At 45.6% G+C, this 15,315-nt stretch overlaps 1 protein-coding gene across 1 annotated transcript in view; it reads right to left on the reverse strand.

The window, feature by feature from the left end:
- Positions 1-15,315, reverse strand: part of rt (Protein O-mannosyltransferase rt) — a 54,676-nt gene that overhangs the window by 19,090 nt on the left and 20,271 nt on the right. Inside the window, exons 11-14 of the mRNA XM_077649158.1 lie at positions 11,745-11,837; positions 8,107-8,203; positions 6,984-7,076; positions 4,884-4,998 (exon numbers count right to left, since the gene is read on the reverse strand). Of these exons, the coding sequence (XP_077505284.1) occupies positions 4,884-4,998; positions 6,984-7,076; positions 8,107-8,203; positions 11,745-11,837 (398 nt within the window). The remainder of the gene's footprint in view (positions 1-4,883; positions 4,999-6,983; positions 7,077-8,106; positions 8,204-11,744; positions 11,838-15,315) is intronic.

Genomic DNA, 15,315 nt, shown 5'->3' on the forward strand with positions numbered 1-15,315 from the left:
TAATGTGTAACTAAGTTTCAAGACCACTGCTCATGCATACTGCCATACTCCCTGCATTGTAGCAATGACAACTGTGCTGAGCTCAAAGCGTGACGAACCAGAACATACTGCCCCCACACGCCAGATGATTTCCAGGGGGCCTTTCTAATCGCGCACATATGGCGGGGTCCAGTTCAATGTGAGGACAATCGTGAACCCAATCCCAAGTATGAACAATGGCCCATCAAAAACACCAGGCTACAAAGCAAACAAAACCATACGGAAGACTGAAATACCACTGAGGGCGCCACCGGAGATACTTTGGGCCACAAAAAACAAGCAAAAAGTAATTGGCATGGTGGGGCTATGACGTAGGCATCTGATGTACCTAACCTGCACTTCCTGCTTATGCTGGAAAAGGAGGACAAATTTCGCTCGAAGGGGCCAGTCAACCAGGCAGGAGAGAGAAAAAACTAGAAGGCGCAGACGAAGAGGAACATGGAAAAAATCGCTGGTTGCAACGGCTGTAACTCAGCTATTGATAGATGTTTAAAAAATTTTTTTGCGGCCATGCATTTTGGGAACGATGCTTCACAACCACCGGGGTATAACATTTTTGACCAGAAGGTGGTCGAGGCCCTTTAAAAAGTCAAGAAGCTGCATCATAGAAGCAGCACAGCAGAGGCTTTATTTTTAATTATCCTTTCCAACTTCCATGTTAACAAGCATTACATATATGTAAAAACAAAAAAAATGCTATCTTATTAGTCCTGGAAGTACTGTAGAAGTGTTAAATGCTCATCAAATCTGGAAAGAAAACCTATTAAACTTTATGTTCTGCTGCTATCCATACCTTTCGCTTCAAAAGCCTGGCAGATGTGCTTATTGGAATTAACTGAAGCATGAACAATGTGTATACTATACGAACAAAAGGCACAGTCTTTGGTTCGTATAGTTCACTAAAGACAGCCATCTGTGCATCTATACCTTCATCTATACAGGCAACTGATTTGATCAATGTCATGTTGGTTGCATGGTGAACACTAGTTACGCAAACACTGATCACAAACATAAAGTATGTTTACAGTTTGTATTAGTATCAACTTGCATTTCATATTTGTCAATGATGCATTACTCGAATTCCAAGCGTATTGGCAAAACTGTGAAGCTACAGCAATATGGCTGCCAAAATACAAAAATACTTCAAACGAAAGGAACCAAGGTGTAACTTTACTAGCCTTGTGCAAATAGTGGCTTTTAGGTTTGAAGCAAATTCAGTGAAGAATGATTTACTTCAAATAATTTTGAAGCTTATATTTCAAATACGTATTTCTGGCTCATAGAAAATGACTGAACAGCAGAATTAGGCTCAAAACCATTTATGTCTCTGACATGAAAGGCTGCAATATCCAAAAAGAAAGTGCGCAAATGATTTTGAAGCCAATTTCAAAATTAGCAAATGGAGCACTTCGAATGCACTGAAACAACTATCAGGAAGCATTCCAGAAACATTACCTGTTCTTGACAAACCCCCTACTAAATATCTGAGCACCAGACACAGACATTTGGATCGAATCAAATATCAATATTTTACCAGAGTTGCCGACCGATTTTTAAAAACTCGTTGGGACCAGAAAAATGGTGCAAATAATTGAACAGTCTAAAAATCCACTAACGGCGAAAAATCACATTACTGAGATAAAATCTGCTTGAAAAAATCGTAAATTCTGCCATCTCCCAAGTTTCATCCCCAAGCAATAATGCCAGCTTGCAGTGGAATCAGTGTCAAGCTTCTGTCATGCCTGGACCACATTCCAATGAGACAAAGTACAGTAAAACCTCGATAATTCGAACTCAGTTAATTCGAAGGTTTCCAGCGGTCCCGTATTTTCTGATGTAAAGTTAGCCGGATCATTCAAACAGGCGGCCTGCGCCAGCCCGGTTAATTAGAAAATTTGGGGTGCTATGCAGCAATGCCCGATCCATGCTTCGCCGCAAACCCGGCGAAACGGCGGCCCTACGGAGCCACGAGGCAAAGCCACATAGCGATGAAGATGATTTACAGGCGAAGCGCCCCAGCCGGAGCACTCTCGGCACAAAAATCGGTCCACAGTGCGCCCCGCGGACCGCCGAAACGCACGCCTGCAGAGGAGAAGATGTGCTTCACTGCAATGCGGCGGGCATACTGGTTTTTATCACGTGATCTCGCCCCCACGCCATCCCATGGCGTGGTTCACCCTCTCTTCGCATCAGGGGGGCACGCGTTCCATACCGCGACCGCTCTTCCCCCGTGCCTCTGACGCTGCAAGTATGCCGCCACCACCGGCAAGCAGGTCTCGCCTGCACCATTTATTTGTGTTGTACGCGGTGGTTAGGGGTCGGCTACTGTGCCGTTGCTTTTTTTGGGCTGTGCAGAAGTGCTAGCTTTGTGACTGTACCAGCGAACGAAATGCCGAAGTACAAGACTTTAACACTGCAGCAGAAGTTCTGCTTGATCCAAGAAGCAGGCAAGAACGCTTGTTCCAAGACAGAGTTGGCTAAAAGGCACGGCGTGCCCCTCTCGATGTTGTCCACAATACTGAGCAACAAGTCGAAAATACTAGAGGCTTACGGCAAGACATATTCTTCGAAGCGGACATGAGTGCGGGCTCCCACGTACCAAGATGTGGAATCTGCTCTGCTTCGCTGGCAGCAGAAAGCAAAAGCAGCCCACCTTCCCGTCAATGTAACGCTACTACGGGAGAAGGCCAACGACCTAGCTCTACAACTTGGGCACGAAGAATTCAAGTGCAGTAACGGATGATTTTGCCATTTTAAAGAACGCAATAATTTGACATTTCTCACCATCTGTGGTGAGAGCGGCAGCACTAACGAGAGCGTTGTCGAGGATTGGAAAAAGCACACTTTGGCGCCGCTGATTAGCGAGTACGGTGCAGACGACGTTTGCAACCTTGACAAGGCTGCACTTTTTTATAAGATGCTGCCAACAAAAACATTCACAGTGAAGAACACCATAATCAAGGGTAGAAAACAGGCCAAGGACAGGATTACAGTGCTGTTCGGTGCGAACATGTGCAGTAAACACAAGCTGCCGCTACTGGTTGTCGGGAAGACGGGGAAGCCTCGCTGCTTCAAAAATGCGCGGCTGCCGCCAAAGGGTGAACTCGTCTACAGGAACAGTAAGAAAGCCTGGGTGACAGGTGCAATATTTGAGGACTACGTGCGGCAACTTGACGCAAGTTCGTGGCCACAGGCAGGAATGTCCTATTTGTCATCAACAACTGCTCAGCACATGGCAACATCCCACATCTCCAGGCCATCAGGATGGTATTTTTACCTCCGAACACCACTTCGATCTCACAGCCGATGGAGCAAGGCGTCATTCACCACACAAGATTTATCGGCACCACCTGCTCAAGCGCATGCTCCTTTGCTATGATAATTGCAAGGAGTATTCCATCGACCTCCTCGGAGCCATATGCCTCAGGCCCGTTTCACGTGCTGCGAATTTCACCTTCCGACACTGCGAATTCGTTCAGTCTGCGGCTAGAGAGGGCCGCCGCTCTTGCCGCAGACGGCTTGCGAACGATTTCCGTCCGGTTGGAATTCATTCGCAGCGTTGGTGTGTTCACTCTGCGACTGACCAACAGGGAGCATCCACTGCTTGGCTCCCTGTTAGGCTTGGCTTTGGCCAGCTTTTATCAGGCTTGGCTTTGGCTGTCATGTACTTTCGAATGATTCAGAACTGTTTACTTTGATAAAAAGATATGAAATGCTACCTTTTATCTATAAGTGCGTATGACTACACCAACATAAACACATTCCATGTTGCATTACTCCCGCATTTATTCACGGGTTGGATAAGCAGACATCTAGCAACCCTGTTGTCACAACCGAACGAATTCGCAGGTTCTGCGTTGCATGTGAAAGGACTGAGCGGCAATCGCATTACAGCGTCAGCTGCGGCACTGAATTCGCAGTGTCGGTGCGGCAAAATTCGCAGCATGTGAAACGGGCCTCATGGTGTACGCTTGAAAACAAGTGGAGCCCACATTGATCAGACGGTGTTTTGAACAAGCTGGTTTTTCCAGTGAAAGCACTGTTGATGCCGATGCAGACTAGCCATGTACGCTTGACGAAGAAGGAGGAGAGTATTGCAACCGCATTAATGCACTCTGCGCAGAGGAGGGTGAGTCCAACGCAGTCGGCTTCGCTGAGCATCTGAACTTTGAACGTGATGAACAGACAGGCTACTCGGACTTGGAGAGTGAGATTACTGCTGCTGCGAACATGCGCGATAAGAGCGACGATAGCAACGACGACACCGACGAGCCTACCCGAACACCAGCTCTCAGTGAAGTTATCGGATCGCTGAACGTTATCCGCAGTTTTGTTGAGTGCCACGGTGGAAGTTCTGAAACGTTTCACCTAGTTGACCAACTCGAGAACATGACCTTCGGCGCCGCAAACTACCGGATGCGGCAAACCAGCATCTCTGATTACTTTCAGCAATTCAAAATATGTCGTACAAAGGTAGCGCGTTCCTGCAACAAATTTTTTTGCCCGAGTCGTATTTTTTGGTGTGTTCGGTTAATTCGAAAAGCCGCTTAATTTGAAGATTTCTCGCGGTCCCGATGACTTCGAATTAACGAGGTTGTACTGTATAGGGTTGTGTTGGGTTTAGTGGCACATAAGCATCTAAGGCTATCATGTGCCAAACTGAAAGTATAGTGACAATTCCAATATAATCATGCACACAAATCGTACCACTTCACTGCCCGGCTGCCTCATTCTTGTCTTTCAGCTCCCACAATACTACAGCGCACCTTCCTATTTAAATCTGACAGCTTGCGGAGCTTTTTTTTTTTTTTCCGCCGATGAGTTGTTCTTGTTCTGTCACTCACTTTTGGTGTAACGATGCTCTTCTACATTCCACACCGTGTCATCCTGAGAGATAAAACGATCGGTGACAACTTCATGTTGATGAAATCCCCAGTCGGGAAGCTGCTTGCCGCTGAACTGGAATCACAGAAAGCCAAAAACCAGTAAAATGACAATGTCACTGAACTGAATACAGTAAGCCTGCCAAAATTAAATCCTATATGAGAACAGTAAAGCTCTTCTGATGAAATTGACACTGTATGTAGACAATTCATTTTAAAAATGCTTTACTTTTAAAACCGGCCACATAAGGAAGCTGCAACTGAAATGCACAAGCTGTGCAATCTCACTAACTGACAATATATCCCATACCACAGAAAGCCTGCCACCACGGTGTTAGACAAAGCACTGATAGGTTCCCAAAGTGAAAAAAAAATTAGGCATACGTGTTCAGTTGTGCTTTATTTATCAGTTACCATGACAAGGCTGGCTGCTGAGCAAGTACCAGTGTCAATGTGGTCAACTAATAGCTCGGAAGTATGAATATTGTAGTACAGGCATAGAAATAAAACATCAACTCAACAATAATAGCTTACTTCTTCATAGTACTCTAAATACAGAATGAAAAGGTGTATTTCGAGTACTGTGAAGAAGAAAGTTTCTTCGAAGCTTCAAGCCTTCTATTGCTACAGCTTCCATTTGTTCTCCCTCCAGGTGTGAGACAGCACTATACCAGTACCACTGCTGCAATAACTCAGTGTTCTGGATTGTAGTCGCCGCAGACGATGAGGATTTAACAATTAATTCCGACCGAATCGGGTAAGTACCCCTTCCAAATGCAGTACAAAACAAAAGTGAGATTGAACAAGAGAGCACTTAAGCAGAGAAAATACTGTCCCAATTCTCTTTGAGCGATGCAACACTCAATATGTCACACGGCAAAAAAAATTGAACATGGCAGCCATCAAATACAAACAAGGTTGCACTGGTTGCAGATAAGTACAAATTAGTATTGTTTTATCAATGCTCATTTGTAAGAAGTGTCACTGCCTCCCTAAACTCCTGTATTCTTAATGTTAAAGAAGAAAGAAGAGTATGAACTCGTAGCAAATGGCAACTGCAAGTTGATACAAGGCGTTCTGGACATGTGGGGAAAGATTAAGTGCTGGTAATGTTGCAAGATATTCATTCTTAGTATGATAAAATCACGAAGACATGATATTGGCTTTATTTTCCAACCTAAATTTTAACCTATTTTCATTTTAATTTCATCCACTTCAACATTTTCGTTGCCTGTGGTGTTCTATTGGAGAGACAACATTGGCGGGCCCACTTCAATCTCACAAGGCATTGACCCTATGAAGCACTCAGTGACTGGCTGAAGCAGCAGAGGCAGATGCACTGCTCAGCTGCGAAATAAAGCGTCTTTGGACCAGCCGTGAAATAAGTGAGGTGCGCATCGCTACTGAAATGCACTTGATTCGGCAATCCTATTTCTTACTGCATGGCCTCCAATGCTGCAGAAGGGGGTACAGTGAGTCGGCAATCCTATTTCTTACTGCATGGCCTCCAATGCTGCAGAAGGGGGTACAGTGAGGGCTATAGGCAGTGCACTGTATTTTTAGTTCCAAAAAGGCAGTTCACAAAACTGTGGCACTAATGAATGGATGCCACGGATACAGGTGATGCAACTGCACCACTACCCCTTCTGTCGAAACTAAGAGCCACAACCACTTCCAATGCTTCAATCATTCATCAAGGGGCACTGTGAGCCCCTTGAGCAACTGATGCTCCGAGATATCAAAGTTAGAATACAGGCCCTGCACTATGAGATGCACATTTCCACATTTCCTACAGAGCACTGAGGCTGCTGCTGAACACCACAGCTATCCTGTGCTTCAAAGGCGGGGTGTGAATGCCTACACATTCATCTGCCATGATGTTGCACAGCAATGGTTGCCTGCATATGTGCACTGTGCAACTGAAGTCACGTGAATAATCTCTATACCAGTACCAAGCTGTCTTGAGCCTCTGCAAAATAGCCAATGCCTCTGCAGAAGTCTGTTGTCCATAATGGCACAAAGTTCAGAGTAATTTTCACATGAATCAAGACTTTAGCTTACCTTCAAGGCTTGGCTTGTGTTGACATGAATTAACCGCACGTGTGAATGTATGGTGTGCCACACGTCCCCCTCTGTGTCTCGGTTGACGATGTCCTGTAATGTAAAGAAAAAGCCAGATACAAGAAAGTACACAGGTATATACCGTATAAACACATGTAAAAGCCGCACTTTTTTTCCCGATTCCAATTCCAGGGCCAATTTTCGGGATGCAGCCCACACACATGATGTGTGAAAAAAAATTTTGTCTTTAAAGTAAAAACACACCAATCAGGGAATGAGCAGCATTTATTCTACGTTCAATCGTCACTCGCAGAGTATTCAGACTCCAAGATGGTGCTGTGCTCTGGTGCATGCTCATCCCAAAAAAAGTCGCGCAGCATGTCCGCTGTCAATGCTTAGCCGTTGTTCCGTGCTTCCATCAGAGCAGCTCTTCTTCCAGTTCGGGGAAACTTACACGGCTTGCCTCACAAAGCGCGCTTTTTGCAGCTTGTGTTCCTCAATGCATCCTTTTGGTTGCACCATCGGTCGGACGCACCCCTCGGCGACGCCGAATTTCCTGCCTGCCGCACGCTTGCAGTGTTCGACAGCAAACTCCCAGACGTGTAGCTATTAATGTGCTTGGCCATCATGCTAAAACAGCAATGCTCGGTGGCAGCATGCAAAAGCCACAACTACGGCGAACTAACACGCTACTACTGCTACTACAACTCCCGTGCCTTTGACAGCCACAAAAGGCTGGAGCTGGTGACACTCATGCTGGTATTGCAGCGGAGGAAGAAGTTGACGATGATGATCATGAGCCGCGGCCTCGGGCGCTATCCGTGGGCGGCACCCGGAAGCTCGTGTGCAAAAGCGTCGCCTCCACCGCTATCGAGTGCACCGTTGCTTGCAGCCGGAGCCAATCGCGGAGGCCACGGCACGTGCATTTCGAAGGCTATTTCCACGTGGGTCGTGGAAGGTTTGGGTGCAGCCCTTACACGAATATTATTATTATTTTTTAAATATTTTCTTTGGGAATACAGGGTGCGGCCCATACCCGAGTTTATATGGTTATAATCAAAAGGATAAAAAAAACAATACTAAAGAATAGAGAGACGAGATCATTCATCAGAATTTCACTCACCACTCTCCACAGATTTTGTGATGGGAATGATATGTTATAATTTATGTAGCATGACACCTCCTGGTGCTGAGGAGACATAGGAGAAGCAACATCATGGCTGAAAAACAAAAGAAGGCCAATCACTGATGATGACCAGCTGAACAGAAATCATTTGTTATTGTTTCTACGCTCAGGTCATGTTTGGAAATTTGGCAGTGTGTATTCCTTTGGCTGCCAACTGAACCTCTCTACAAATATCTCCCTGCCAATAACTCTACATTTTGTAGATGTACTTTTCTATCCATGAAGAGAAGCCCTGCTGCTGGCATCAGTTTACTTCCTGCCAATTGGTTATGTCCAGCTCAGAGGGCAGCTCAAGCTCTCTTCAAACAGGTAAGATTAAAACATACACAGCCAGCAACTGCCTTTTTAGGACGGCTTGTTCTGGATAGTAGATATCAAATTACGTAACCCCCGAACATAAACAGTGAAACGTAGATTTAGTGGTACAACTAAATGTAACTAAATAACAAAATTTTCAAGCTACTAAGACAGCTGCTTTCACAGCTAACATAAATAGCAAATGAGAATGCCCAGTGTCTAGAAAAGCAATGACTTGACATACATGCAGCAGACCTCATAGTCCATAAACATAAAATAAAACTTGTAAGCACAGGCTGGAATAATATGGTTAAAAAAAAACACAAGAAAACCGTACACAAAAGAACCCCATTAATTCGAAGCCCATGGGACCAAGCAAAACGAAACAAAATGCAAAAAAAAAATGGCGGAGGATTTAGTGTGGTTAGGCCAAATGAAAATTAGGTGCGCTCGCACTGGTTTTCACTTCGGTTTAAGTTTGAGGCTCCGTTTAAGAGTGCAAGGCAATACGAGTGTGTTTTGGATCCATTGTGCATGGCTGGAAATTGATAGAGATGACGACATCCAAAGTACAGAGAGACAAGCAGCCAACCACATGCTATGTTCGGCCGCAGCTATGACGTAGTGGTCTAATGCAGTGGCCAGCGAAGATGATCTGCTCGCGCCACCGCGCGTTCGAAACCCACTTGCGACCAGTGTTTTGCCGTAGAGTGTTTTGCACAGATGGCCGTAAAGCCTGCTGGCAGATTGCCCACAACCCGGTGGGCAGGTTGCCACCTTCCAGAGGCTTCGGACAAATTAACATCGGCAAGTGCAAAACATTTCCAACTGCGTGCAGGACTTCGAGTCACTACCAATACGCTCAACAAAGTTGTGCACGATGCTTAACAATTAATTCTTACCATGGGAGTTCGTCTAGATTTGGTCATGGTAGCTACGCCATTGGAAGTTATCAGAATTTCAGTCACGGCGGTTTCAACGACCACAGAACATGGTCGTGCACCTCTCGCAATCAAACTCACAGTTACTGGCAAAACTTTGCTACTCACCAGCATTTTTATACTCCACCTCTTTCAGAAGGCGCACGGATCACAGCCAAGCTTGAATACCGTATTTACATGATTGTAAGTCGACATATTTTTCAAAATTTGAAAATCTGAAGTGGGGGGTCGACTTAAAATCGAAACCAAAGCATCGCACCATAAAGGCAAGCCAAACGAAGACAAACGAGATATCAGGCATGCTACAGCGTGGTTGCATTTTTGCTGCGCGGCTCCGTCGCATCGCTCTCTTGGTGCTGGCCTTGAGCAGCTGCTATGTCAACACGTAGAACCGGCATCCCGACCCCGCACGAGGCGGCCGATGGTGGCTGTTGATAAGCAGCAAATGGGCTCCAGCCCACTCCCCACACGTGGCCGCAGATTGCATCTGCTGATAAGTGGCAGCGGCCCGATAATGCATTCACGTTATACTTTTAATAGGTCTCGTCCAAGTTCTTTTTTGTTTACTTTCAACAGCACACTCGGTGCTCAAGGGAACGTCAATAGTTGATGGAAGGGCCGCTTTTCCAATCGCGGCAGCACCGCCACTCGAAACCGCAGTGGCACCAAGGAGTGCTGGTAGCCGACGGAAGAGCCGACGCCGCTCACGCGTAGTTTCTCTTTGGCTCTGACGCATTTGACTACTGCCGGCCATGCTTCAAAATTCTTTAATGTAGTGCTTCGTCATTTGTGCTCCAGGTCCGATAAGCGACCGGCGCTCATTCACGACTACATTGAAGATGGCTGTCATTCTTTACGCCAAAGAAACAAACAGCGCACCGGGCCGCAAGTTTGACGTTCGCAACGGGTGATACAGGCGTGGCAGCTGCAGCGAGGCAAAATTTTCAGCTGTTCCACGCGATGACGTGATGCGGCTGTTTGCGAAGTGCGGGATTTCGCTGCACGATGCTGTTAGAACGACAAGCTGTGGAACCGCAGCAGCGATCATGACGGCAGTGCTAGTGAGGACGATGGCGCAAGTATGAACGAGTAGTCCAGTGACTAATACATTTTCGTTTCGGAATGTGCCCACGGGTGCTCCCGCGCACGGCAGCCGATAGCGGCTGGCAATAAGTGGAGGCCGCAGGATAGTGCTATCGAGTTCTATTATTAAAGGCCAAGCGTAAACGACCTCAAAGTATTTTTTTTTCCAGAAATGTGATGTGGGGGGGGGGGGGTCAACTTACATTCTAGTCGACTTACAATCATGTAAATACGGTACGTCATGCTCTAAAGAGCATACGCAGAAGGGCTTGTGATAGGAGCAGCTGCGGTTGAAAAGGCGCAACAAAGAAAACATGCGCAGTTTACCCGAGGGGCAATCAGGAGCTGGCAGTGTATTTTGCATTGATGAGTCTGACATGGCGTGCAGCGTGTATGAAATATAACCCATACACCACTGTTCGCATCAGCGTGGTCCGAGTGCAGATCACGTTGGCAGTCAGGCAGTGGTGAACAGCAGACCGCTGCTTTGGCTCGCATGACGTCCCCATACCGTGCGCTAAGTCGGAGCGTTGCTGCTGTTTGTGCAACAGTGTGTGCAGCATCGAACAGTGAAATAAGGTGTTGTGCTGCTTAATGCAAGCTCGCTGCGTCATCAGTTGAACTCGGGTGTTCCCACATTGCACCCCAGGTCTGTGCATTAACTGAGCTGGTGTAAACTGCTGGACGAAATTATCCAGTAAAACTGACATTACAAGTGACAGGAGTGCAGAAGTTCTATGAATTATCTCAGATTTCAAAGCAACTACATAATACCAAATTATCAAAGTTTTACTGTAATTAAACATTCTGCCAACCAGCTAGCTATCATAGTGAATCCTACAACTACTACAGTTGATTCCTACAGTGACGAAACTTGGGTACCATGCAAAAATTTTCATTGTCGCAGAAGTGCCCGAAAAATATGCTCCCAGGCTTCGTGTGCCCTATCCAGACATGAGGGCTGCACTCAGTGAGGTGAAGGTGTGGGAGGATAGTCATAAAAAGATTGTAGAGGGCAAGGGGGGACAGAGATAGTAGGTGAAGGTGAGGAAGAGAAACAAACAAAGTGAGAGAGAGGCAGGAAGTTCAGTCACTTCTATGGTCAAATGCATCACATTTTTGCCAGTGCATCTTTCAGACTTCTACAGTTTAAAAGCACTAACCTCAAGAAGAATGACGCTTTTATTGATCTAAGCTCAAACTTGTTCCACAACTGACACCGCTTGTCTTACGAGGCTATCAATTTGCACACACCTGTTTAGGGCCCGACTTGTCATGCCATGAATGAGCTGGACAATGTCTCCATGCTTCACAACATCTGGAGGGTCTGAGACAACTATGTCCTTTCTGAAAACAAGAGGAACATCCACAATGTTAATGTTTGCTACTGTCTTCTCGACTTTTCAGGTAACTTGAAACCTTGATGGAACACCTAGGTAGCTAGTTTCCCACCAGTTCAACAATGCTTTTCTCATGGTCCTACCACTTCACCAGGCTCCCCCGGACTTGTTCTCACTGTAGGGATCTCCCATCTTTCACACACTCTCTGTGGGAATGCCCCAAAGCCCAAGAAGCTGGCACAAATATGCTCAGTGCAATACAATGGCCACTTCGCAAAAGAAAACTGCCTTCAAAGATCGCGAATTTCTCTACTGCCCGTGTTCCATTTGTAAGTAATAATATTAACATTAATTTGAGCTGGAGTGAAGCTTTAGTAATGTCTGCACTGCATTTGGTTGCACCGCACCTCACATCCCAGATACCAGAATGTGTGACACGGCCACTGGTACGCCGTGAACCATGCCATGAACCAATTCTGTGCTAGCGCGTCATAATGCACGCCCCTTCTCGCTGAAGCACGAGGCAAGGGCAGCCACAGCAGACTGTCTCATTAATGCAAATGCATGCCCAAATATGGTGGCTAACATGAGTAGTAACAATTAGGTACCGAAACTATTGAGCCTATTCAACACAACCCGTCGACTGAATTTGTTTTATATCCAAGATGGTGCTTTCTATGACAGTGACAAGTCAACTGATCATGGAAGCGATGCTCGATCATGTCTGTTACAACGAAAAATAGAACTTCTAGGCTCCATAGAGAGTTGCTGGTGTCCATCTTAGCCCGAAAAGGACCCCACAAAGTTCGATATATTGATCATGCATATGTACACATTCTTATAAGGTGTGTGACAGTTCTCCAGTAAAGTCCAAAAAATTGGCCAGCTACTGTACATCCAACCCTTCATCCTACCTCCATCAATGATGACAGGTGAGCTCTCCAAACCCAACCCTGCATCACCATCTTTCAGGCTCTTGTTCAGCAAGTCTGTAACATGCTCGGCGAGACCTGGTAGACGACCACAGTACCAAAATGCTCCGAACAGAGGCAAAAAGTGGAATAATATTTATTCTATATCTCTCTCTCATGGTCACAGACACAGAGTAAACTTATATTCACAATGACACTCATTTTTAGAAATCAAAATGAGACTCACCACCAGCAAGTCAAGGAATGTGACAGTGTCCTTTAGCAAGGTGAAAAGTTGGGCTGGTTGGTGCATGATCTTGTGGCAGTGCATTTAATGAGCACTTTTCACAACATACAGCAGTGCCCCCTCAGAGATCTCACAAGCTTTTTCATACAAGATCTGAGCTGCACACTGGCAATTAAACTTTGTTATAGTAGCTACACAGTCTTTTTTATTCCCACCTTGTTTTCATGACTACACATAAGCTGTCTACAAACAACTTCACAGTATCAACAACTGGTCATGAAAGACTATGCCTACAGTTGGAAGACAAATGCAGCAACAACACTCATGTTATAAACTAATCAGGAAAGCGAAAAAAATTCAAAGGATGATTAGGATTCTCCCTAATGCGAGCACCACTGTCACTGTTGAGTGCACCGCTGTCAGTGTCTCAGGCTCTGTAGGCTCATTGTCTAGCTTTGCTGGGATGCCAGTACATCTGGCAATGATATTATTTCGATAATTATTAGTTGATTAAGACGACGATGTGCAATACACAAGGTGCGAGAATGCGTATATTAATTCAACAGCAGTATTAGCAGAAGACGACAATGCGCAATGTACTGCGCGCGACTGTGTTGCAGTTTAACATGAGTCGTGATTGACTCCGGCGATAGCCTAGTGCTGTCATGCAGTGGTCACCAAAGCTGACCTGTTTGCGGCGCAGTGGGTTCGTATCCCAGTCACGGCAATTTTAATGTTTATTTACTAATTCATGGTTTTGCTCAGTTACGTTGACGGCAGTGATGCGGCTCAATCCACGAATGGGCGCTTAAGAGCTGCGCTCTAAAATCCTCCAACAAGAGCTCTCCTGAATACTTTATGGCTGAGGAATTAAATGTGAGGGAGGGGGCAATTTAAATGTCAATCGCAAACTAAGGCTATGACTAAGGAAAGTCCTTTTTTTTAAATCTAAATGGTGCAAGAGCAGCTTGACCGAAGACTGCCATGACTAATGTGTTTTGGCCAGCACCAGGTGGGGTCAATGACCCATTATTGCAAGCAGTTCTCACCCCAAAGAAGCTGAGCAACAGGCCAGGGGAAACCTTGCATACATTGAAAAACCAGCAGCTACCCTGGCGGTACTGAGGATCAAACACCTCCTGCATACAGCAGGATCTTGCAAATCTCACGGGGTCATGAAAAATATTCTTATCATCCAACACTAACAAAATCTTAATACAGAAGCACTGGAAATGCATTCACGCAGATAGTATGTTAATGTCTGATGGGATTTATATACATCTGCGCCTCCACTCACTGCTCGCGATGCGTACCACGCAATGGGCGAGCGTGGCGTCGGCAATGTGCGGGCCGCAGGCCACACGCCACTGCTCACTGGCAACATCGACGATCGCTAACTCGCAGCACATACTGCACAGTGGGTGATCGCAGTGTCAGTGATGCGCGGGCAGTGCAAGAGTGAAACTGCAGCTCATGCTTTCATGTCATCCGTAGTGGCACAAGAGGGTGTTCATAACATCCGAAATTCTGTCCACTGTACACAATTCACTCTGGCCAAGGAATTTTACAAATTCGTATCAACCGTGACCATAATCGAGATTCTACTGTACAAGGTGGATGCTCAAACCACTCAGGAAGTTCTTAAGAGCTAACAAACCACGCCATTAACATTCATCAAGCACAACAATAGTTATTGTGTGAACACTGCAAACTGCCGTTTTTAGGTTGTTTTCCATGACTGTGTATATCTGTTAATTAAAAGTAGGCTCTATCTCAATCGAAACAGATAAAAATCTAACAGCAAGCAAGGAAACTAATTTAATAGAAATAGCAAACCACATGCCATTGTGGATGCAAAACAGCTGTGTTTTTTACTGAAAGTCGCTTCTTTCTAAAATACTACTATGTGCTGCGGAAATGCTATCAGTACTTAAAACTTCAGAGCATGCTGTGTATGTTGCTATATACACCATAAAATGCTTATATCCTCCTGAGACCACGCTATGGAGCATTTGTCCAATATAATGGACACTATGTACTGAGCCAGTACATCAATGCGAAGGCATTCATCCCGCTAAAACCGCGCTGTCTAATATATTGAACAATATATTGGTCGCCAGAGGGTGTCCAATATATTGGACAATATATTGGACACCCTCTGGCGCCATCTAAGCAGGATTGATGAAAGTACATCATTCAAATTCCCGCCAAAACAGTTTAAAAATGGCGGGATTTAGCGCCGCAGTTTTTTACGGGAGCTGCCGGAGAAGTCAGTACTGTTTCTAGTATTTCTACCTCCTTTCAGATCGTAACTTTTGTTTTATTCG

Source organism: Amblyomma americanum, chromosome 1, assembly GCF_052857255.1.
Source record: "Amblyomma americanum isolate KBUSLIRL-KWMA chromosome 1, ASM5285725v1, whole genome shotgun sequence".
NCBI classification, from domain to species: domain Eukaryota; kingdom Metazoa; phylum Arthropoda; class Arachnida; order Ixodida; family Ixodidae; genus Amblyomma; species Amblyomma americanum.